At 47.8% G+C, this 24,015-nt stretch overlaps 1 protein-coding gene across 1 annotated transcript in view; it reads right to left on the bottom strand.

Annotated features, from left to right (window-relative positions):
* notch3 (notch receptor 3) overlaps window positions 1-24,015 on the bottom strand; it is a 248,761-nt gene that overhangs the window by 14,175 nt on the left and 210,571 nt on the right. Inside the window, exons 19-28 of the mRNA XM_072490978.1 lie at window positions 22,374-22,575; window positions 21,892-22,045; window positions 21,294-21,478; window positions 19,950-20,082; window positions 17,943-18,194; window positions 13,902-14,014; window positions 11,102-11,652; window positions 5,214-5,564; window positions 3,297-3,445; window positions 2,170-2,386 (exon numbers count right to left, since the gene is read on the bottom strand). Of these exons, the coding sequence (XP_072347079.1) occupies window positions 2,170-2,386; window positions 3,297-3,445; window positions 5,214-5,564; window positions 11,102-11,652; window positions 13,902-14,014; window positions 17,943-18,194; window positions 19,950-20,082; window positions 21,294-21,478; window positions 21,892-22,045; window positions 22,374-22,575 (2,307 nt within the window). The remainder of the gene's footprint in view (window positions 1-2,169; window positions 2,387-3,296; window positions 3,446-5,213; window positions 5,565-11,101; window positions 11,653-13,901; window positions 14,015-17,942; window positions 18,195-19,949; window positions 20,083-21,293; window positions 21,479-21,891; window positions 22,046-22,373; window positions 22,576-24,015) is intronic.

Genomic DNA, 24,015 nt, shown 5'->3' with positions numbered 1-24,015 from the left:
GAGTAGGCCACTCGGCCCCTCGAGCCTGCCCCAACATTTAATGGTATCATGGCTGATCTGGAGTAACCTCAACTCCACATTCCTGCCTCCCCTGAACCGTCTACCCCCCTGATAACCTTTCACCTCATTTACCAATAATCTATCTACCTCTGCCTCTTGAGTCCCTTCACCCAAATCATTTCTATAAACTGTGACGGTTGAGGCCCCAGCACTGATCCCTGTGGCATACCACTCGTTACATCTTATCAACCAGAAAACAACCCAATTATGCCCACTCGGTTTCCTGTTAGCTTGCCAACCTTCTATCATTGCCAATATGTTACCCCCTACACCATCAGTTTATATTTTCCATAATAACTTTTGATGCGGCACCTTATCAAATGCCTTCTGGAAGTCTAAGTACAGTACATCCACCGGTTCCCCTATATTCACAGCATTTGTTACTTCTTGCATGCGATACAATATATTAATATCTTTCTCTCTTGCCTTGCCTCTACTCTTTGATTTACCACATTTTCCCAAATTTGATCCCTTGCCCCCCTTTTTCGTTTAATAACCTGTCTACTAGCCTAGTTAAGCAGCTTGCTAGAACACTGATCCCAACACAGTTCAGGTGTAGACTGTCCCAACAGTACAACCCCACTTTCCCCAGTACTGGGGGGCCAGTACTCCACATACAGGAACCCATTTCTCCAACACCAGTCTGTGAGCCACACATTCGTTTAGCTGATTTTAATTATGCAATGTCAATCACACGTGGCTCAGATAATAAGCCAGAGATGATTAATTTTAAGGTTATGCTTCTTAATTTAGTGCCTAGTTCCTCGTACTAACTATGCAGAACCTTCTCCCTCATCTTGCCTATGTTTATGGTACCTGCAACTGGATTCTCCCCCTCCCACTGTAAGTTCATCTTCAGCCCTGAGCAGATGCACTGAACCTTGGCCCCCAGCAGGTAACACAGTTGCCTGGACTCTTGCTCTTTGCTGCACAGAACAGTACCAATCCCCCTCACTATACTGTCCCCTACCACCACCACATTTTGTTTTGGCCCCCCTTAACCTGAATGGCTTCCTGCAACACGGTGCTATGGTCAGTTAGCTCATCCATCCTGTAGACCCCACTCTCACAAAACAAACTGCCAGAACCTCAAACTCGAATGCCACTTTCCAAAACGTGCTGCTGACCTGTCTTCATTCTTCCTTAATCGTGGTTTCCCAACCACCGTAGGCGACAGGGCTCTCAAACGTGTCCGACCCATTCCCCGCCCCTCTACCCTCACCCCCTCTCCTCCCTCCCAGAACCAGGATAGGGTCCCCCTTGTCCACACTTTTCACCCCACCAGCCTTCGCAGTCAGATAATCATTCTCTGCCAGCTCCAGCATGATGCCACCACCAAACGCACCTTACCTTCATTCTCCTTGTCAGTATTCTGCAGAGACCGTTCCCTCCGGATCCCGTGGTCCACTCCTCCATCACTCCCAACACCTCACCCTCTTCCCACGGCACCTTCCCATGCAATCGCAGAACCCAACACAAACTTAACCCAACACAAACATAACCCAACACAAAAGTAAAAATTGTCAGCTTTCCTCCTTAGCTTCTAAAACTTGTCTGGAGCCACCTCACAACCCTGACTTTTGAAACTCAAACTTAGGTGTCCCCTCACCGCAAGACCTTGGCGTACCACATAGAATTTACAGAAGAAGGCCATTCGGCCCAACGGGTCTGCACTGGCCCTCGGGAAGAGCATTCTACTTATGCCCACACCTCCATTCTATCCCTGTAACCCCACCCAACCTTTTTGGACACTAAGAGTAATTTAGCATGGCCAATCCACCTGACCTGCACATCTTTGGACTGTGGGAAGAAACCGGAGCACCTGGAGGAACCCACGCGGACACGGGGAGAGTGTGCAAACTCCGCAAAGACAGTGGCCCAAGACGGGAATCGAACCTGGGATCCTGGAGCTGTGAAACAACGGTGCTAACCACTGTGCTACTGTGCCGACCTCAATCTTATTTTCTTCTCTCTGTGTCCTACATTATGCACCCTCTTGCTCTATATCTAAATTTCAGCAAATAAAACGAGAATAGCAAGATCAATTGCAGTAAACATCCTCTGTCTTAATTTTGACAAGCTCTACTATTTACGGCCTACGTTCCTTACTTCATTCCCAGTGCGTCCTGCCCCACAGGCTCACGTCTGTTCTTGTTGCTGCTATCCTTCTTAAGCGTGAAGCCCTCTGGGAACCACAGCAAGCTCTGCTCCCGCTTGCGTCTCGCCACTAACACCCCGAGGATCAGAATGACTGTCAGAATCACCGCGGCGACAATCATTAGCGGCAGGAGGTTCATGGGGGGTGGCGGTGGTGCCAGGTGCTCACCTGAAGTCGGGGAGTAGAAAGAAAGAGGCGTCAAAGTGGATCGGGGTAAAGCTGAGTGTTAAAAGCAAACGAGGGCGGGTGCTGGAATCTGAAGCAAAAAGAGAAAATGCTGGGCAATCTCAGCAGGTCGGACAGCGTCTGTGGAGAGAGAAGGGAGCTAACGGTTCGAAGTTGGATGACTCTTTGTGAAAGCTGGAAAGAACTGGGAATAGGGTCAGATTTCTCCTATTTGGGGGTGTGGGGGGGAAGGGGGCAGTGGGACTGGATAGAGGGCCTGCCATAGGTGGAGATTGTCAAAGGGAATGCAAATGGTTGGTAATCAAGGCTGAGAAGTGTGCTAATAGTGGCACATTTAAGATCAGAACGTGCCTTTCACATTCTGATCTCTTAATGTGCCACCATCAGCACCCTCCTCAGTCTTGATCACCTCATTTACATTCCCTTTGTCTTTCTGACATCTTTGTCAATCCCCACCCATCGCTGGCCGTCTGTCCAGCCCCCCCCCCCCTCCCAACAGTATAAATCTGACCCTGTTTCCAGTTCTCCCCAGCTTTGACAGAGTCATCCAGCTTCGAAACGTGAGCTCCCTTCTCTCTCCACAGACGCTGTCAGACCTGCTGAGATTGTCCAGCATTTTCTCTTTTTGTTCCAGCAGAATATTTGTCACAATGCCAAGCTACGCGAGAGGGAGGGCAGCCAATAATGAGATGGCCACTTAGCTCAATCTGCAGATGATGCCACAAAGCACCAGGGTAAGGACACCTGTGATCCATGGTGGCTATTTAAATGTAATGATTAAATTCTAATACACAAACAGAGCGCATCCTTGATTTTCAATCGAAAGTGAATTAGAAAGAATAGTTTCATTTGTACGTGTAGTTTCAAAGTTATTTGAGATTGAGGCACTTACTATCGACATCCTTTATTGGATAGGGGAAGTGCAGGTTGCCGACTGCAGACAAAGCACCAATGTAAGCAGCTGCACTCTCTGCTGTTGGGAAGCATTCACCAGCTCCTTGGAGGCACAGTCGATTATCAATCTCCAGATTCACCTTTGACCTGCCAAGATAGAGCATAACCTCAGACCACATGTGACTGAGCAGAGAAAATAATACCTTTCCGAACAAAAGCTAAACAACGAGACATGGACTCTGCATCCTCGGACGTTCTCTCAAGCAGACGAGTACTTCCTGCTCTAGCTGGAACTTGGTTTTGTGCTCTCCCTCTTGTCTGCCTCACCCGTCTCCCTCCAGTCTGCCGTCCTCCCCTCTCCCTCCAGTCTATCGTCGTCCCCCTCCAGTCTGCCCACCGCTCCAGTCTGCCTCCCTCCCTCCAGCCTGCCCCCTCTCCCTCCAGCCTGCCCCCTTCTCCCTCCAGTCTGCCCCCCTCCCTCCAGCCTGCCCCCTCTCCCTCCAGCCTGCTGCCTCTCTCCCATCCCCCCTCTCCCTCCAGCCTGCTGCCTCTCTCCCATCCCCCCACTCCCTCCAGTCTGCCCCCCTCCCTCCAGCCTGCCCCCTCTCCCTCCAGCCTGCCCCCCTCCCTCCAGTCTGCCCCCTCTCCCTCCAGCCTGCTGCCTCTCTCCCATCCCCCCTCTCCCTCCAGTCTGCCCCCCTCCCTCCAGCCTGCCCCCTCTCCCTCCAGTCTGCCCCCCTCCCTCCAGCCTGCCCCCTCTCCCTCCAGCCTGCTGCCTCTCTCCCATCCCCCCTCTCCCTCCAGTCTGCCCCCTCTCCCTCCAGCCTGCTGCCTCTCTCCCATCCCCCCTTTCCCTCCAGTCTGCCCCCCTCCCTCCAGCCTGCGCCCTCTCCCTCCAGTCTGCCCCCCTCCCTCCAGTCTGCCCCCTCTCTCCCATCCCCCCTCTCCCTCCAGCCTGCTGCCTCTCTCCCATCCCCCCTCTCCCTCCAGCCTGCTGCCTCTCTCCCTCCAGTCTGCCCTCCTCCCTCCAGTCTGCCCCCTCTCCCTCCAGCCTGCTGCCTCTCTCCCATCCCCTCTCTCCCTCCAGTCTGCCCTCCTCCCTCCAGCCTGCCCCCTCTCCCTCCAGCCTGCTGCCTCTCTCCCATCCGCCCTCTCCCTCCAGCCTGCTGCCTCTCTCCCTCCAGTCTGCCCTCCTCCCTCCAGCCTGCCCCCTCTCCCTCCAGCCTGCTGCCTCTCTCCCATCCCCCCTCTCCCTCCAGCCTGCCTCCCTCCCTCTCCCATCCCCCCTCTCCCTCCAGCCTGCTGCCTCCCTCCCTCCAGTCTGCTCCCTCTCCCTCCAGCCTGCTGCCTCCCTCCCTCCAGTCTGCCTAAACCCACCACCTGTTACTCTGCTGCACAGTTCAGAACTTCTGCTCTGAAGTTATCATACGGACTCGAAATGTTAACCCCATTCCTCTCTCCACAGCTGCTGTCAGACCTGCCGAGTCTTTCCTACATTTCCTATTTTTATTGACGCTCTCCCTCCAGTCTGCCTCCCCCCTTTTTCCCTCCAGCCTGCCCCCCCCTCTCCTTCTAGTCTACCACCTTGAGCTTGCCCCCCCATCCGTTGTATATGCCCTTCCCATCCTTCGACTTTCCTCATCTCTCTAGTCTGACCCCTTTGCCCCCTTTTGTGACCACGTCCCTCTCTCCCCAATTGTCCGACACCTCCTCCACCCCATTGATGATCGCCCCCTACTCGCCCCTGGTCTTTCTGTGTCCTGTGGGTTTTCTCAAATTCTGCGTGTACCAGCCTCTGTGTTAAAGCTTTGTTCAGGCAGCCCTTGACCAAGATCTGGGAGTGAGAGTTTGTAGGGGGAATCTGAGCTCCACCCACGTTAACAAGCATCGTTTACGAGATACTGAAACTTCTTACCCTATGATTTCTTGCTCAAGCTCCCGTGGCACCCTGCCCAGTGCCACCGAGCGCTTCTTGAGTCTGGAGCTGCTGCCATAGTAGGGGTAGATCATGTACTGCCCATTGCTGTCGAGTTTGAAGCGCAGGGTGGCATGCAGGATGGAGCCCAGTTTCTGCAGGAAATTGGTGCTGCTTTTCAGCAGCTCGTCAGGTGGCAGCAGGACGATGACAATGAGGGTCCCTTCAGCCAGGTGCTCAGGCACATCGGGGGCACAGTCCAGACCATCCCAGCCGCACTCCTCATTGTTGCAGCCTTGATCGCAGAGCTTATCGGCATAGTGATCAGCACAGTACTTCTCGTATAGTGGACTGGTGTCAAAAAACAATGCAAAGAGATTACTGAGAAAATCCATGTTCTGTTTCATAAAGAACAAGAGCTAAGACTATGTAATAGTATGTATGTGTTTGTGTGCGAAATGTAATAGTATGTATATGTTTGTGTGCGAAATGTAATAGTATGTATATGTTTGTGTGCTAAATGTAATAGTATGTATGTGTTTGGGTGCTAAATGTAACAGTATGTATGTGTTCGTGTGCTAAGACTATGTAATAGTATGTATGTGTTTGTGTGCTAAATGTAATAGTATGTATGTGTTTGTGTGCTAAGACTATGTAATAGTATGTATGTGTTTGTGTGCTAAATGTAACAGTATGTATGTGTTTGTGTGCTAAGACTATGTAATAGTATGTATGTGTTTGTGTGCTAAATGTAATAGTATGTATGTGTTTGTGTGCTAAATGTAATAGTATGTATGTGTTTGGGTGCTAAATGTAATAGTATGTATGTGTTTGTGTGCTAAATGTAATAGCATGTATGTGTTTGTGTGCTAAGACTATGTAATAGTATGTATGTGTTTGTGTGCTAAATGTAATAGTATGTATGTGTTTGTGTGCTAAGACTATGTAATAGTATGTATGTGTTTGTGTGCTAAATGTAACAGTATGTATGTGTTTGTGTGCTAAGACTATGTAATAGTATGTATGTGTTTGTGTGCTAAATGTAATAGTATGTATGTGTTTGTGTGCTAAATGTAATAGTATGTATGTGTTTGTGTGCTAAATTTAATAGTATGTATGTGTTCATGTGCTAAATGTAATCGTATGTATGTGTTTGGGTGCTAAATGTAATAGCATGTATGTGTTCGTCTGCTAAATGTAATGGTATGTATGTGTTCGTGTGCTAAATGTAATCGTATGTGTTTGTGTGCTAAATGTAATAGTATGTATGTGTTTGTGTGCTAAATGTAATAGCATGTATGTGTTTGTGTGCTAAGACTATGTAATAGTATGTATGTGTTTGTGTGCTAAATGTAATAGTATGTATGTGTTTGTGTGCTAAATGTAATAGTATGTATATGTTCGTGTGCTAAGACTATGTAATAGTATGTATGTGTTTGTGTGCTAAGACTATGTAATAGTATGTATGTGTTTGTGTGCTAAATGTAATAGTATGTATGTGTTTGTGTGCTAAATGTAATAGTATGTATGTGTTTGTGTGCTAAGACTATGTAATAGTATGTATGTGTTTGTGTGCTAAATGTAATAGTATGTATGTGTTCGTGTGCTAAATGTAATAGTATGTATATAACAAAGAACAAAGAAATGTACAGCACAGGAACAGGCCCTTCGGCCCTCCAAGCCCGTGCCGACCATACTGCCCGACTAAACTACAATCTTCTACACTTCCTGGGTCCGTATCCTTCTATTCCCATCCTATTCATATATTTGTCAAGATGCCCCTTAAATGTCCCTATCGTCCCTGCTTCCACTACCTCCTCCGGTAGTGAGTTCCAGGCACCCACTACCCTCTGCGTAAAAAACTTGCCTCGTACATCTACTCTAAACCTTGCCCCTCTCACCTTAAACCTATGCCCCCTAGTAATTGACCCCTCTACCCTGGGGAAAAGCCTCTGACTATCCACTCTGTCTATGCCCCTCATAATTTTGTATACCTCTATCAGGTCGCCCCTCAACCTCCTTTGTTCCAGTGAGAACAAACCGAGTTTATTCAATCGCTCCTCATAGCTTATGCCCTCCATACCAGGCAACATTCTGGTAAATCTCTTCTGCACCCTCTCTAAAGCCTCCACATCCTTCTGGTAGTGTGGCGACCAGAATTGAACACTATACTCCAAGTGTGGCCTAACTAAGGTTCTATACAGCTGCAACATGACTTGCCAATTCTTATACTCAATGCCCCGGCCAATGAAGGCAAGCATGCCGTATGCCTTCTTGACTACCTTCTCCACCTGTGATGCCCCTTTCAATGACCTGTGGACCTGTACTCCTAGATCTCTTTGACTTTCAATACTCTTGAGGGTTCTACCATTCACTGTATATTCCCTACCTGCATTAGCCCTTCCAAAATGCATTACCTCACATTTGTCTGGATTAAACTCCATCTGCCATCTCTCCGCCCAAGTCTCCAGACAATCTAAATCCTGCTGTATCCTCAGACAGTCCTCATCGCTATCCGCAATTCCACCAACCTTTGTGTCGTCTGCAAACTTACTAATCAGACCAGTTACATTTTCCTCCAAATCACTTATATATACTACAAAGAGCAAAGGTCCCAGCACTGATCCCTGTGGAACACCACTGGTCACAGCCCTCCAATTAGAAAAGCATCCCTCCATTGCTACCCTCTGCCTTCTATGGCCTAGCCAGTTCTGTATCCACCTTGCCAGTTCACCCCTGATCCCGTGTGACTTCACCTTTTGTACTAGTCTACCATGAGGGACCTTGTCAAAGGCCTTACTGAAGTCCATATAGACAACATCTACTGCCCTACCTGCATCAATCATCTTAGTGACCTCCTCGAAAAACTCTATCAAGTTAGTGAGACACGACCTCCCCTTCACAAAACCGTGCTGCCTCTCACTAATACGTCCATTTGCTTCCAAATGGGAGTAGATCCTGTCTCGAAGAATTCTCTCCAGTAATTTCCCTACCACTGAAGTAAGGCTCACCGGCCTGTAGTTCCCGGGATTATCCTTGCTACCCTTCTTAAACAGAGGAACAACATTGGCTATTCTCCAGTCCTCCGGGACATCCCCTGAAGACAGCGAGGATCCAAAGATTTCTGTCAAGGCCTCAGCAATTTCCTCTCCAGCCTCCTTCAGTATTCTGGGGTAGATCCCATCAGGCCCTGGGGACTTATCTACCTTAATATTTTTTAAGACACCCAACACCTCGTCTTTTTGGATCACACTGTGACCCAGGCTATCTACACCCCCTTCTCCAGACTCAACATCCACCAATTCCTTCTCTTTGGTGAATACTGATGCAAAGTATTCATTTAGTACCTCGCCCATTTCCTGTGGCTCCACACATAGATTCCCTTGCCTATCCTTCAGTGGGCCAACCCTTTCCCTGGCTACCCTCTTGCTTTTTATGTACGTGTGAAAAGCCTTGGGATTTTCCTTAACCCTATTTGCCAATGACTTTTCATGACCCCTTCTAGCCCTCCTGACTCCTTGCTTAAGTTCCTTCCTACTTTCCTTATATGCCACACAGGCTTCGGCTGTTCCCAGCCTTTTAGCCCTGACAAATGCCTCCTTTTTCTTTTTGACGAGGCCTACAATATCACTCGTCATCCAAGGTTCCCGAAAATTGCCGTATTTATCTTTCTTCCTCACAGGAACATGCCTGTCCTGTATTCCTTTCAACTGACACTTGAAAGCCTCCCACATGTCAGATGTTGATTTGCCCTCAAACATCCGCCCCCAATCTATGTTCTTCAGTTCCCGCCTAATATTGTTATAATTAGCCTTCCCCCAATTTAGCACATTCATCCTCGGACCACTCTTATCCTTGTCCACCAGTACTTTAAAACTTACTGAATTGTGGTCACTGTTACCGAAATGCTCCCCTACTGAAACATCTACCACCTGGCCGGGCTCATTCCCCAATACCAGGTCCAGTTCCGCCCCTTCCCTAGTTGGACTGTTTACATATTGTTTTAAGAAGCCCTCCTGGATGCTCCTTACAAACTCCGCCCCGTCTAAGCCCCTGGCACTAAGTGAGTCCCAGTCAATATTGGGGAAGTTGAAGTCTCCCATCACCACAACCCTGTTGTTTTTACTCTTTTCCAAAATCTGTCTACCTATCTGCTCCTCTATCTCCCGCTGGCTGTTGGGAGGCCTGTAGTATACCCCCAACATTGTGACTGCACCCTTCTTATTCCTGATCTCTACCCATATAGCCTCACTGCCCTCTGAGGTGTCCTCTCGCAGTATAGCTGTGATATTCTCCCGATTCTTCAAATCTTCTCCCCTGGTTAGGCTAACCATTTATACGCTGCTTCACACAATTTCCAAGCTGGATATTTTTGTCGCCCCCTCCTGAGATATTTATCTCTTTTCTTCCTGGTCCAGGGATCTGCAACCTTAGTAACATGAGCCATTAAAAAAAAAAAAAATTAGTCAAGAGCAAAGAGTCGCGCTTCTGACACTCAAATACCAATAATAACGAAAAACAAAAGGATATGTTCGTGTGCTAAGACTATGTAATAGTATGTAAGTGTTTGTGTGCACACATGTAATAGTATGTATGTGTTTGTGTGCTGAATGTAATAGTATGTATGTGTTTGTGTGCTGAATGTAATAGTATGTATGTGTTTGTGTGCTAAGACTATGTAATAGTATGTATGTGTTTGTGTGCTAAATGTAATAGTATGTATATGTTCGGGTGCTAAATGTAATAGTATGTATGTGTTTGAGTGCTAAATGTAATAGTATGTATATGTTCGGGTGCTAAATGTAATAGTATGTATGTGTTTGAGTGCTAAATGTAATAGTATGTATGTTTTTGTGTGCTAAGACTATGTAATTGTATGTATGTGTTTGTGTGCTAAATGTAATAGTATGTATATGTTCGGGTGCTAAATGTAATAGTATGTATGTGTTTGAGTGCTAAATGTAATAGTATGTATATGTTCGGGTGCTAAATGTAATAGTATGTATATGTTCGGGTGCTAAATGTAATAGTATGTATGTGTTTGTGTGCTAAATGTAATAGTATGTATATGTTCGGGTGCTAAATGTAATAGTATGTATGTGTTTGAGTGCTAAATGTAATAGTATGTATGTTTTTGTGTGCTAAGACTATGTAATTGTATGTATGTGTTTGTGTGCACACATGTGTGTGTGTGTGTGCACGTCATTCTGTTCAGGGGAAGGGGCGCAAACAAGAGAAAGTAGGCCAGAAATCTGTCCAGTGGAATTCATTAAGGACTCCTGTGCAGGCCACAACCGTGGCGGATTATACTCGTCGCTTGTTTTGTTAGTTTGAACTTTTATTTGCGTTATAATTTTGAGACAGCATCATTCCATTAACAAATTTGTGAGGAAAAAAATGCTGAAATGTTCTTGAATTGTGCCGATCTTGTTTTTCGTTATTATTGGTATTTGAGTGTCAGAAGCGCGACTCTTTGCTCTTGACTAATTTTTTTTTTTAATGGCTCATGTTACTAAGGTTGCAGATCCCTGGACCAGGAAGAAAAGAGATAAATATCTCAGGAGGGGGCGACAAAAATATCCAGCTTGGAAATTGTGTGAAGCAGCGTATAAATGGTTAGCCTAACCAGGGGAGAAGATTTGAAGAATCGCGATGAGACATCACTACTTTGTTTAAAGGTTGGCTGCTCCAGAATGCAATTGGTGAGGATAACAGTTGACACAAGAGTGGTTGAGGAGTAACTGGTTTCTGCCCATGCTATGGATTAGTGCCACATTTTGATATCAGGAGGTATTGGAAGTTGCGGGTGGAACTTTAAACTGCCTTAACCCCTGTGCTAACCAACTACCCAGCCACGAGTGGCTGTACAGTTCTCTGCCTTGACTTACTTGCAGGTCCTCTCTTGGTTCTGGCAGTCAAAGTTGTCATAAAGACATTCACGGCTGTTGCAGAACTTATCGCAGATGTTGTTGTTGAAGTATTGCCAGCATTCCTGAACATTGCAATCCCTCCAGGGGTTGTCGACTGACAGGGAACAGTCACCTCCGTCCCACTGGCAGGCGTGCGTGTTGCACTCTTGGTCACAGTGACCATCGTCTGCCCTCCTCTGGCACTCCTTGATGGAACAGGTCATCACCTTGGGGGGAGTGGTGTACGGCCTCAGCACTTCGCAGTGCCTCCCAGTCAACTCTCTCGGGCACAGACATTGGTAGAAGGGGGGCAGTCGGCTGGCCTTGCAGGTGCCACCGTTGCGGCACATCCGGCTGCTGCAGGCAGGGGTCACGCTGGGGGTGGTCAGGGGGTGGCATGCCAGGCCAGGAAACCCTGATGGACAGGTACAACGGGCTCCCAGGGGAGAATCGATACACAGCTGGCCATACTGGCAGACCAGCTCTCGACAGGTCAAAATACTGCGTTCGCAATTTGGTCCAGTGAAGCTCTGCAAGAGAAGGCAAGCATGTGTTCAACCTCTCACAAGCAAACTCACTTCACAGTTATTCAATTACAATGCAACACTCCATATAGGAGGATGGTTGTGTTACTGGACACACTGCCCGTATCCCCAGTAACAGCACATACTGTGCCAACATCACTGTGCTCACTCACCTACACAGGCTTCTAGTCAGGCAGCACTTCAATTTACAAATTATCATCCTTCTTTTCAAATTCCTCCACCGCTTCGTCCCTCATCGCTGCAACCTCTTCCAGCTCCACATCCCTCCGGGAACTCTGCAGTCCTCTGCTTTCTTGCACAACCCAATCTTTATTGCTCCACAAGTCTGACCATGCCTTCAGCTGCCTGGCTCCAAACCTGGTCATTCCCTCCCTCGCCCCCTCCGCCTCTGTCCCCTCCTTTAAACCACTCCATCAAACCCACTTCTTTGAGCAGGTCTTTGGTCGCCTGCCCTGATATTTCCTTACCCAGCTCAGTGGGTGGAATCTTCGCATATTTCTATTTAAGTGTCAGGCACTGGGCCAAACTGGCAAAGCCAACCACCAAACTGGCAGTGCCAACCTGTGGTGGGACGGGGTCTTTGGGCAACCACTTGGGGCAGGGGGGGTTGTTTCCCATGATGTGAAACCAGGCTGTAGCTCTTTAGCTGCACGGACCGGTTTTCAGACCAGATCCGGAGCTTCTCTGAAGAACAAAAATGAGTGGGTGGGGATTTCACCATCAGCCTGACGGGATGGGTACTGTGGACCTGGCTCCATGGAGATTGGGGTACCATCTGCAAAGGATGTGCCCCCCCCCACCCCAGAAGTATCGGCAGCACCACCCACCCCATCACCCCCATCTGCAATTTCCCCCCTCAATCGCCTCGGCGCTCTCCCCTCCCCTTCCGCATCATGGGAAACACCTCCCCTGCCCCAAGTGGTTGCCCAAAGATCCTGTCCCGCCACAAGTTGGCACTGCCAGTTTGGTGGTTGGCATTGCCAGTTTGGCACAGTGCTAACCTGTGCAACCTCCTAGGCACGTCACTCTCCCCCAGGGCCGTACTTACCTTTGCGAGGGGTCCCCTCGACTGAATCTGATTTTTATAAAGCCGCTGCAAACCTCGCCAAAGTGAACAGTCAGTGAGGGGGGAGCATGAGGCGGGGAGGCCGACTAATCGTATTAAAAATGATTTAAATCCATTAAAAGGAGGCTCTCGTCATTCGTAGGCGTGAACCTCGTGATGTCTGCAGCGAGGAGCTTGGAAAATCGGAAATATGGGCCGGGATTCTCCCTTACCCGGTGGTGCGGGATCCCGGCAGGGGGTCGGTGAATCCCGCCCATGATCTCTCCTGTGGGAGTGACGATTCTCTCCGGATAGTCTGCCGGTGCCGGAGTTCTCTCAGACGGCAAACGCAGGCTGAGAATCACCCCCTCTCTTTGATAACACTCCTGTGAAACATCTTGGAATGTTTCCTACAGTAAAGGTTCTATATAATTGCAAGTTGTTGTTGATTTGAAATCTCGCCCTGGTGCTCTGAATTCAGTTGAAACAAAAATTCAGAAATAACAAGCAGATTATCAACAAGAGACCATGTGATTGTCATTAAAAACCCCAAGTGGCTGATTAGTGTCCTTTAGGGAAGGAAATGTGTCCTTGTGTGCTCTGTCTTGTATGTGACTCCAGTCTTGGACCAATGTCGTTGACTCTCAGCTGCCCTCTGGAGTTGCCTAGCAACTCGGGAAACTAAGGCAAGCCTTGACATTGGCAGGCACGTGACAAAAGGGTGGCGGTTCCCTTTTGCCTCATCGTTCTCCCGGAGTCTTGCTGCTTGACTGGATTCACAGACCCGGCTATACTTCTCCACCTTGTTCAAGTGGCCAGTCTGTCTGGGTGAATCCGGACAGTGAGTGACGCCAACCATCGGGCACGAGGTATGTTCCTAATCCTGTCCTGGCTCCGCAACCAGAGCTGTAAGTCGTAACCAGGAGCAGGAGCCCAGTTATTCCCACCTCCTCCCCTCCCACTCAGGGGCACAAAGGCCAATTTTAATCCTACCCGCAGTTAGCTCAGTTGGCCAGAACGCTTCTAAATGGAGCCATTTGGCACAAAGAGCATTGGACAAAATGTAACCATTCAAAGTAAGCAACAGCAATAGAAAGTCAGAGAATGGGTGGGAAAAGGCAAGGGCACGTCTCACTGTTGAGGGATGCCTTCCAACACAATATCAATCTTTCTTTCTCCTGTCACTCACCGTTTGGCACTTGCAGGTATAGCCGAGTGGTGTATTGACCGTGATTTTACAGTGGCCGCCGTTCTGACAGGGCTGAGATTCACACATGTTGATGACGCTTTGGCACTGACGGCCTATGGGTGAAGAGGAAAAAAAAAATAAGAAGGTGAATTGGGTTGCCGTGGGGTGGGGGGTCAAAGGGCGCTTGCAGGAGGTCACTATCATCCATTTCACGTGTCGGGAACAACAAGGGTAATGTTGCGCCTGTGTCACACACAAGTGATATGTAAAGTACTCAGATTTTAAGGTAAGTCACCTCAGGCAAACAAAGGTGAATGTTTTCAATAATTGCACTTCTACACCAGATACACAAACCAGTAAAAGCAGAAATGAATGTTAAGAGAGCTGTAAAAAGTGCAAACAAAGCACAGTGCTAGAGGAATGTAATTGTAAAGCTGAGAATATAATTTAAACTTGAATTGAAGCTAATCTTCCAGGACCTTGGTAGGTTAGACCACGCTTCACGTACTGTACTCTGCCGACCTCTGCACTACAAACAGGAGGTGGAGATATTGGAGAAAATGCAGAAAAGATTTAGAAAAGAACGTTATCAGAACCAAGAGGTTTATAACGATTAGGGAAGGCTGAACAAACTCTGGCTCTTTGCTCTAGAAAAAAAAAGGCAGTGAGATCACCTGATCGAAGACTTGAAAATTCGGAAGGGGTTAGACTTGATAGCTGGAGAGATGTAAGCGAGTCCAAAACTAGTAATTGGAAACATAAGATAGTTACTGATAAATCCAATTGGGAATTCAGAAGAAAGGTATTTTATTCAGATAGTGGTGAGAATGTGGAGCTTGATAGCAAGGAGTATTTGAGGTGATGCATTCTTGGGAAAGTAGATAGAATCATAGAATTTGCAGTGCAGAAGGAGGCTGTAGCACGATCAATCACTCACGAGGCGAGATGAGAAGGAGTCGAACGATGGCTTTATTACGCAGACTTGTTCCCCAGCAGCACAGTTACAGAATGCGGCTGCTGGGAGAACCCGGGCTCTTATACTCCGCCTTACTGGGTGGAGCCAGCAGGCGGATGATCCAATCGGGACCCAGCGTCTATCCACCAATAGCCTCTCGGCATCACAGGGTAGCTTAATACCCCTAATACATACCACTACAGAGGACTTTCGGCCTATCGGGTTTGCACCGGCCCCTAGAAAGAGAGCCCCACTTAAGCGCACACCTCCACCCCATCCCCGTAAAGCCACCTAACCTTTTTGGACACTAAGGGCAATTTATCATGACCAATCCACCTAAACTGCACATCTTTGGACTGTGGGAGGAAACCGGAGCACCCGGAGGAAACCCACGCACACACGGGGAGAACGTGCAGACTCCGCACAGACAATGACCCAAGCCGGGAATCGAACCTGGGACCCTGGCGCTGTGAATCAACAGTGCTAACCACTGTGCTACCGTGCCATAATACATTATGGAGAAAGAAATAGAAAGATATACTGACAGGGTGAGATGAAGTAATTAGAGTGAGAGGAGACTTGCGTGTAAGGTATAGATGGTTTGGGCTGAATGGCTATTACGATCCCAGACTCCAAATGTTGCTAGGATACCGGACAAAAACCCCAATATTATATTTAATTTGTAAGACTGTGAGGAAAGGATATTTTGCTCCAGGAGTGATATAGGTAGGGATATGGGCAGCACGGTAGCATTGTGGATAGCACAATTGCTTCATAGCTCCAGGGTCCCAGGTTCGATTCCGGCTTGGGTCACTGTCTGTGCGGAGTCAGCACATCCTCCCCGTGTCTGCGTGGGTTTCCTCCGGGTGCTCCGGTTTCCTCCCACAGTCCAAAGATGTGCAGGTTAGGTGGATTGGCCATGATAAATTGCCCTTAGTGTCCAAAATTGCCCTTAGTGTTGGGTGGGGTTACTGGGTTATGGGGATAGGGTGGAGGTGTTGACCTTGGGTAGGGTGCTCTTTCCAAGAGCCGAGGCAGAATCGATGGGCTGAATGGCCTCCTTCTGCACTGTAAATTCTATGTTAAATTCTATGATATATTAAAACAAACTTCATTAGTAACACAGTATTATTAACTGTGGACAAATAATTTCAATTATCAGTTAAACAATGCTTATCAGTACGGTGGCACAGTGCTTAGCACTGCTGCCTCATAGCGCCAGGTTCCCAGGTTCAAATCTGGCCTTGGATGACTGTCTGTGTGGAGTTTGCACTTTCTCTTTCTGCCTGCGTGGGTTTCCCCCGGGTACTCCGGTTTCCTCCCACTGTCCAAAGGTGTGTGGGTTTGGAGGATTGGCCATGATAAATTGCCCCTTAGTGTCCAGGGGTGTGCAGGTTAGGTTACGGGGATAGGGCAGGGTGGAGATTGGTGCAGTGCTCATTTGAAGGATCGGTGCAGACTTGATGGACCGAATGGCCTCCTTCTGTGCTGTCAGGATTCTCTGAATACAATGAAGCAATAACCAGTAACTGCTATCTTTATCTCCACTCAAACAGCACCCATCTCAGATCAAAATCCACTTTCAAATACAGTTAGTAGACTCAGGCATACTAGCTTCATGGAGAGGTCTCCCTCCAAGTCACTCACCACCCTGACTTGGAAATATATCGCCGTTCCTTCAATGTCTCTGGGACAACATACTGGAACTCCCTTCCTAATAGCACTGTGCGTGTACCTATGCTTCAAGGACTGCAGCGGTTCAAGAAGGCAACTCACCACCACCTTCTGAAGGGCAACTAGAGATGGGCAATAAATGCTGGCCTAACCAGCGATGTGCACATCCCGTAAATTAATTTTTAAAAAATTCACTTTTAACCAAGTTTACCACCAATCCAGCGTTTAAATATTCCAAATGCTCATTCCATGTTTTACTAAACACCACTAAATCGTCAATGTATACTGCACAATTGTTTAGTCCAGAAATGACCTTGCTGGTTAATCTTTGGAAAGGTTTTCAACCCTTACTGCACTAAGTGATATAGTTCAATATACCTCAAATTCCTACATTGATCACAATGGCCTAGTTCTTATGTGCCCTGGTTTTGAGAGTGTGGCCTTCTAGTGAACTGCCACATCTTCCCTCACTCTTTCTATTTGCAATGGGCATCATTCTTTAGTAGAAACGGAACATTAATGGAGCCAATGCATCTGGCAGAGTCCACAAGCTCTGCTGCTTTACAGGTAATCCAATATTTTCAACCTTCAAAGAGCAACTGACAGGGCATCTGTGTCTGAAGGGGCTGTTTAGCACAGGGCTAAATCACTGGCTTTGAAGGCAGGCCAGCAGCACGGTTTGGTTACGGTAACAGCCTCCCCGAACAGGCGCCGGAATGTGGCGACTAGGGGCTTTTCACAGTAACTTCATTTGAAGCCTACTTGTGACAATAAGCGATTTTCATTTCATTTCATTTCATTCATCAGCAAGTGGGTAAAGAAAAGCACTTTAAAAGTGTCGGCATCCCGTGGGATATGTGTTAGGGAGAGAGAGAGATCGGATGAAGTATGTGCTTCTTTTGGACTAAACAAATAAGCTAAATCAACAGATGAGGGATAAATTAAAAGGCAGTCCCTTAAAGGGGTACTGCACCACAGTAAACAGAATCTCAAAGAGACCTTGAAACATCCAAACAAAATGGTATTGAAAGAGTTAATTAAAAAACACCTCAGTGCCTGTGGTGCCCATTGGCACGCAAGGCCTCGATTCTATTGGCAGACACCATGCGCCCCTTTTCTAGGGACACCCGGCAGAGAGTGGGAGAAGTGTGTGTGTGTGCACGTGGTGCATCTAACAGAGACAGGATTATTCTAGATAACTCTGGTGACGTGAGCAACGGACAGAAGCAAAAAGAAATAAAGACAGGCTAAATTGCACTCATGGGTGCATTCAAGAGACAGAATCAAAATGAGACAGCGATATGGGTAATGAGGAAAGTGAGCAAGAGAGACAGAGTATGCTTGAATGGATAACTGGGAGAAATGATTATGTTGAATCACTGCCTTGCCAGCACCCAGTTAATCTCACTGACCTGTGAAGCCAGGCTTGCACACGCACTGGTAATCATTAGGCAACTGGACACAGTCGATGGTTGTCTGTGGGTTACAAGGGTTTGACAGGCACTCGTTAATGTCACCTTCACACCGATCGCCAGTGAACCCTGGTGGGCAGTTACAGGTGTAGTCTCCAATTTTATCCACACAGGTCCCGTTATTCATACACTTGGGCACATTCGTGCCGGGAGAGAGGCCGCAGTCATCTTCATTAATTTCACAAAGTACGCCTGAGAAAGACAATTCCAAGTAGTCAAAGACAGCTGAAGCATTGTGGTACAGACTTCACAAGTAAGAGAAGAATCGAAGGTGAGTGTTATGAGAAGAGGTCAGAGCTGACTAGAACTAAGGCTGAAGTTCACACTAGCTCATAGCTATCTTGCGATATAACCTTTGCACACAACCCAAGAAAACACTGGCCCTACCAGCTTCTGCTGCTCCATCAATTCCTGCTATCATAAGATCAGATTGGGGATGTTCGCTGATGACTGCATAATGCTCAGCACCATACGGTGACCACACTCAACTCCTCAGATACTGAAGCAGTCCATGTCCAAATGCAGCAAGACTTGGACAATATCCAGGCTTGGGCTGACAAGTGGCAAGTAACATTCACATCACACAGGTGCCAGGCAATGACCATCTCCTACAAGAGAGGATCTAACCACTGCCCCTTGACATTCAATGGCATTCCCATCGCTGAATCCCCCACTCTCAACATCCTGCGGGTTCCCACTGACCAAAATCTGAACTGGACCCAGACATATTAATACTGTGGCTACAAGAGCAGGTCAAAGGCTAGGAATCCTGCAGCGCATAACTCACCTCCTGACTCTCCAAAGCCTGCCCATCATCGACAAAAGTGCAAGTCAGGAGTGTGATGGAATATTCTCCACTTTCCTGGATGAGTGCAGCTCCAAAAACACTCAAGAAGCTCAGCACGGTGGGGCAGCGGTTAGCACTGCTGCCTCACGGCGCCGAGGTCCCAGGTTCGATCCCGGCTCTGGGTCACTGTTCGTGTGGAGTTTGCCTATTCTCCCCGTGTTTGCGTGGGTTTCGCCCCCACAACCCAAAAGATGTGCAGGGTAGGTGGATTGGCCACGCTAAATTGCCCCTTAATTGGAAAAACTGAATTGGGTACTCTAAATTTTATATTAAAAAAAAGCTCAGCACCATCCAGGACAAAGCAGCCCCGTTTGATTGCTCCCCCTTCCACAAATATTCAATCCTTCCACTAGCGACGCACATTAGCAGCCGGGTGTATCATCTACAAGATGCACTGCAGTAACTCACCAAGGTTCCTGAGGCAGCTCCTTCCAAATCCACAACCTCTACCATCTAGAAGGACAAGAGCAGCAGATACTTGGGAACCCACCACCTGGAGGTTCCTCTCCAAGTCACTTTGGTAATATATCGGCCGTTCCTTCACTGTTACTGGGTCAAAATCCTGGAATCTCCGCCCCCCCCCCCTAACAGCACTGTGGGTGTACCTACACATCAGGAACTGCAACGGTTCAAGAAGGCATCTCACTAACACCTTCTCAAGGGCAACTAGGGACAGGCAATAAAGGCTGGCCTGGGGCAGCACGGTGGCACAGCGGTTAGCACTGTTGCCTCACAGCGTCGAGGGCCCAGGTTCGATCCCGGCTCTGGGTCAGTCCGTGTGGAGTTTGCACATTCTCCCGTGGGGGGGTCTTGTTCCTGGTGACAATTTAACCTTAGCGACAAGATTTGGTTTGATTGCTGCTCATAATACCCCAGCTCAGAGAGTCCGAAATCAGGAACATCACATCACATGTTTAAGCTTCAATTAACCCAGAAATATTGGACAACTTCCGCAACCCAAATTCTTTCAACACTGCCCTGTTATTACGCAATACTGCGTTGACAGGGCTGAGTGCTAACCTCCTGCCCTCTCTGTCTTGGGAACAGTTCTCCACCTCTTACTTTTAAACCAGTTTATGTGGGGATCCAAACTCACTTACCCAGGGTTCCTGGTGGACAGGAGCAGATGTATCGGCCAATCAGATCAAGGCAGGTGCCTCCATTCTGGCAGGGGTTTGACTCGCATTCATTGACCTCCAGTTTGCAGGTCTTCCCCTTGTAACCTGGCATGCACTGAGGGAGAGAGGTCAAAGTTGAATTCAGTATTTGACGTGATGAGTGTACCCCTTACAGTTTGTTGCAGAAAAGTGATTGCACTAGCTGGACAACTGATAGAAGTATCTGCAGAGTGGAACTGTGTGGGCTGCTGCCCGCAATGTCAGGGTGGGGTGGCTCATAGAATCATAAAATGAGAATCGCAACAGCACAGAAGATGGCCTTTTGGCCCATCACATTGCTGCTGGCTATCCCAAGGAACAATTCAGCCACCCCCTTTGCCCTCTCCCCAAAGCCCTACACATTCCCCCTTTTCAGGTATTCAGAAAACTTCTAAAAATTTATTATCCACCAAGTCAGCACCAGTTGAAAATCGAGCCACCGAGCCTGATCCTACCTTCCCGCCGTCGGTCCGTGGCTCTGGAAGTTTCGGAACTTACGGTGCATATCCAGGCATTTTTCAAATGAGTTGAGGGTTTTTGCCTTTACTGCCCTTTCGGGAAGTGCGTTCCAGACCTCTGCCAACCTCTGGGTGACAAGAAATGTCTCCTCACATCACCATTACTCCTTTTGCCCATTATTTTGAACCTGTGCCCTCTAGGTCTAGATGCTCTCTTGAGTGGGATCAGTTCCTCACTATTTGCCCTGTCCATACCCCTCAGGATCTTGGATACCTCCATCAAATCTCCTCTCAGCCTTCTTTTCCACAAGGATAACAGGCCCAATCATCAATCTCGTTTGTTTGCAACAGCATTCTGCCCATCAGTGTGACAGGCGTTAAGTGTCGCGGACGGAATAATTTCCATCTCAGGTGCCCAATGTTGGCATTCGGCCGTCTTGGGCCAGATCGAGCTCTGTTCCACTCCGAACGAAGCTTCCGCGATTCTAATTTTTCCTTGGAAAAGATTGCTAATTGCCTGGTGTTAAAAATTAGTCAAGAGATTCCAAAGATTTATATCCATCCACACCCGGGAATAAGAAATAAATGGTCTTGTGCTGAAATGTACACAGAAACTTTGGGGATCCAGGTGAATCCAACAAGTCAAAGCCAAATTCACAATCTTTCTTCACAGATTTCAACAGACTTGCAATGTTTTTCAAAACTGTCAGGGCTTCATATCGTTATTATAGAGGGCAGCGAGGCCCACCAGCGAAGAATGGAAGAGTTTGCAGCATCTGTTTGAAGGCCCTTTAGGAGCGAACCGTTGAGATGTGGCATTGCCTCTCACCTCACACATGTAGCCTCCAATGAAGCTCCTGCAGGTGGCACTGTTGTGACATGGGTTGGAGGCACATTGGTCAACTTCATTCTCGCAGTAGCTGCCGGTATAGCTTTTAGGACACAGGCAGTAATGAGCGTTTCCAGCCCGAAAGCAGGAGCCTCCGTGATGGCAAAGCTGAGTTGTAGCCACTCCTTGTTAGAAAAGAGCACAATAGCAGTGAAAATATAGTTGAACATTTAAAAAAAACAGTAAGCATTTGCTTTCCCGACTGCTCTCTTTGTTTTATAAAATTGGTTAGCTGGTACAAGAGGAATTGGGAGTGAAAGCAGACTCGATGGGCCGAGTGGCCTAACTCTGCTCCGATGCCTTATGATTCAATGTACAACAGCAGAGCTACTTTTAATGTTAAGGTTGGTGGCTTTACTGCTGGGATGGAGCATGTTCGCACTACTCCTATTAGTATTACTCCAATTAGAATGAAGCTCTCCATTACTAATACATTACATTGACATTTCCATGGCTGGCCTCATTCTTGAAGCTTCTTCAGCCATTATCCAACCTGTTTGCCCCGAATGCCACACGACAGGAGAATCACAGCCCCTACCTCTCTGTGCCGCCGCCACTTCGCACGACACATTGGGGATGTCGCAGTAGCGTCCTGTCCAAACACTCGCGCAGTCGCAGGCAAAGGATGTTCTTGTTGGTCGACACCGCCCGCCATTCTTGCAGGGGGATTTGCTGCACCAGTCCGTACTGACCTAAGGGAGAAAGGGACAGATTGCTATCAAGGCCGCGAAGATCTAGTCAGCCGTTTGGGCTTGTCTTGTCTCTCTCTCTCTCTCTGTGGCAGTGCACATTGGCTCCCCACTTTGTAACCAACTGGGCAAGAGATGGGTGACAAACATCAGCCAGTTTCACTTTCGCCCATCCACGAGAGAGAGAATCCACCCTCACCACCGCCACCCAGACATTACAGCTGGTTCCAAAGTTGGCAAGGCGTACAGTGAATAGGTGCAGGCTGTGGTTAATAGGTGCAGGTTCACCTTGGTTGCTGGAGAAAGGATGTAATGTTAAACAAGTGCTCACCTGACACCGATCACCTTTGTACCCATGGGGGCAGGTACACCGGTAGGACTCCAGCCCATCGATGCACACCCCTCCATTCAGACATGGCTGTGAGCTACACTCGTCAATGTCATACTGGCAACTGGAACCAGTGAAACCAGAGCGGCAGTGACAGATGTACAAGTTAATGCCATCTATACAGGTCCCTCCGTTAAAACAGGAGCTGAAAGAGAGTAAAATTAACATTCACGCTTTGTTTTTGAAGCAGAGTTCTCCTGATTCACCTTTTCCCACTGTGGAGGTTCGATTAGAATGTTTCAAGTCACAACCTCTCGGGTACACGCATAATAAACCAATCTATGGCAATCCCCATCTCGTCACCAATAATTCCTGAATAACTTCAACAGAGATCAAAGTGTATCACTTGTCAAGTAGAACAGTGTAGCAGTTGATGGGCATCACTATCATAAGTCTGAGAGAGGGCAGCACGTGGTGCAGTGGTTAGCACTGCTGCCTCACGGCGCCGAGGACCCGGGTTCGATCCCGGCTCTGGGTCACTGTCCGTGTGGAGTTTGCACATTCTCCCTGTGTTTGCGTGGGTTTCGCCCCCACAACCCAAAGATGTGCAGGCTAGGTGGATTGGCCACGCTAAATTGCCCCTTAATTAGAAAAAATGAATTGGGTACACTAAATTTAAAAGAAAAAAAAAGTCTGAGAGAAACGTGTTTGATGAACCCGAAAGACTACAATTTCCAACTTCTATGTGTTTTATACTTGCTTTTTTTTTGTTGCACTCCTCTGTGAGAGAGAGCATCGAGAAGGCAAGAGGATTAGTTTGGGGGGGTGATACTCAAATTGCTGAATAAGGAACAAAGACTTGCATTTCTATAGCACCTTTTACCTCAGGGCATCAATGCTTTTGAGGTGTAGTCACTGTCGCAATGTCAGAAACACCGCAGCCAATTTGCGCACAGCAAGCTCCCACAAACCGCAATAAGATAAATGACCAAATAATCAGATGTTGGCTGTGGGATAAATACGGGCCTGAGAACTCCGTGTCTCTTCTACAAATAGGATGTTTTATACAAAAGGTCAAACGGGGCCCTTGGTTTATCAGATGATCTGAAAGACAGCACCTCCTGACAGTGCAACACCCTCTCAGTACTGGACTGATGAGTCAGCCTGAGCTCTGTGGACCTTGAATCCATAGCACTCAAGAAGCTCAACACCATCCAGGACAAAGCAGCCACTCGATTAGCACCCCTTCCACAAATATTCACTTGCTTCACCACCGACACAGGAGTCTTTCTACAATGTGATTCATTTATAAATTCAGGAACTCACCAAGGCTCCTTAGACAGCACCTTCAAACCTACGACCGCCTAGAAGGACAAGGACAGGAAATGCATGGGAACACCACCACTTGGAAATTCTCTTCCAGGCCACTCACCATCCTGGCTGGGAAACATATCGCCGTTCCTTCACTGTTGTTGGGTCAAAATCCTGGAACTCCCTCTCTAACAGCACAGTGGGTGTACCTACACCACATGGATGGCAGCGGTTCAAGAAGGCTGCTCACCACCACCTTCTCAGTGGCAACTAGGGATGGGCAACAATTGTTGCCCTAGCCAGCGACACGCACATTCATAAATGAATAACATTT

This window comes from Scyliorhinus torazame, chromosome 27, assembly GCF_047496885.1.
Source record: "Scyliorhinus torazame isolate Kashiwa2021f chromosome 27, sScyTor2.1, whole genome shotgun sequence".
NCBI classification, from domain to species: Eukaryota; Metazoa; Chordata; class Chondrichthyes; order Carcharhiniformes; family Scyliorhinidae; genus Scyliorhinus; species Scyliorhinus torazame.
This window is presented reverse-complemented; position numbering and strand designations above follow the sequence as displayed.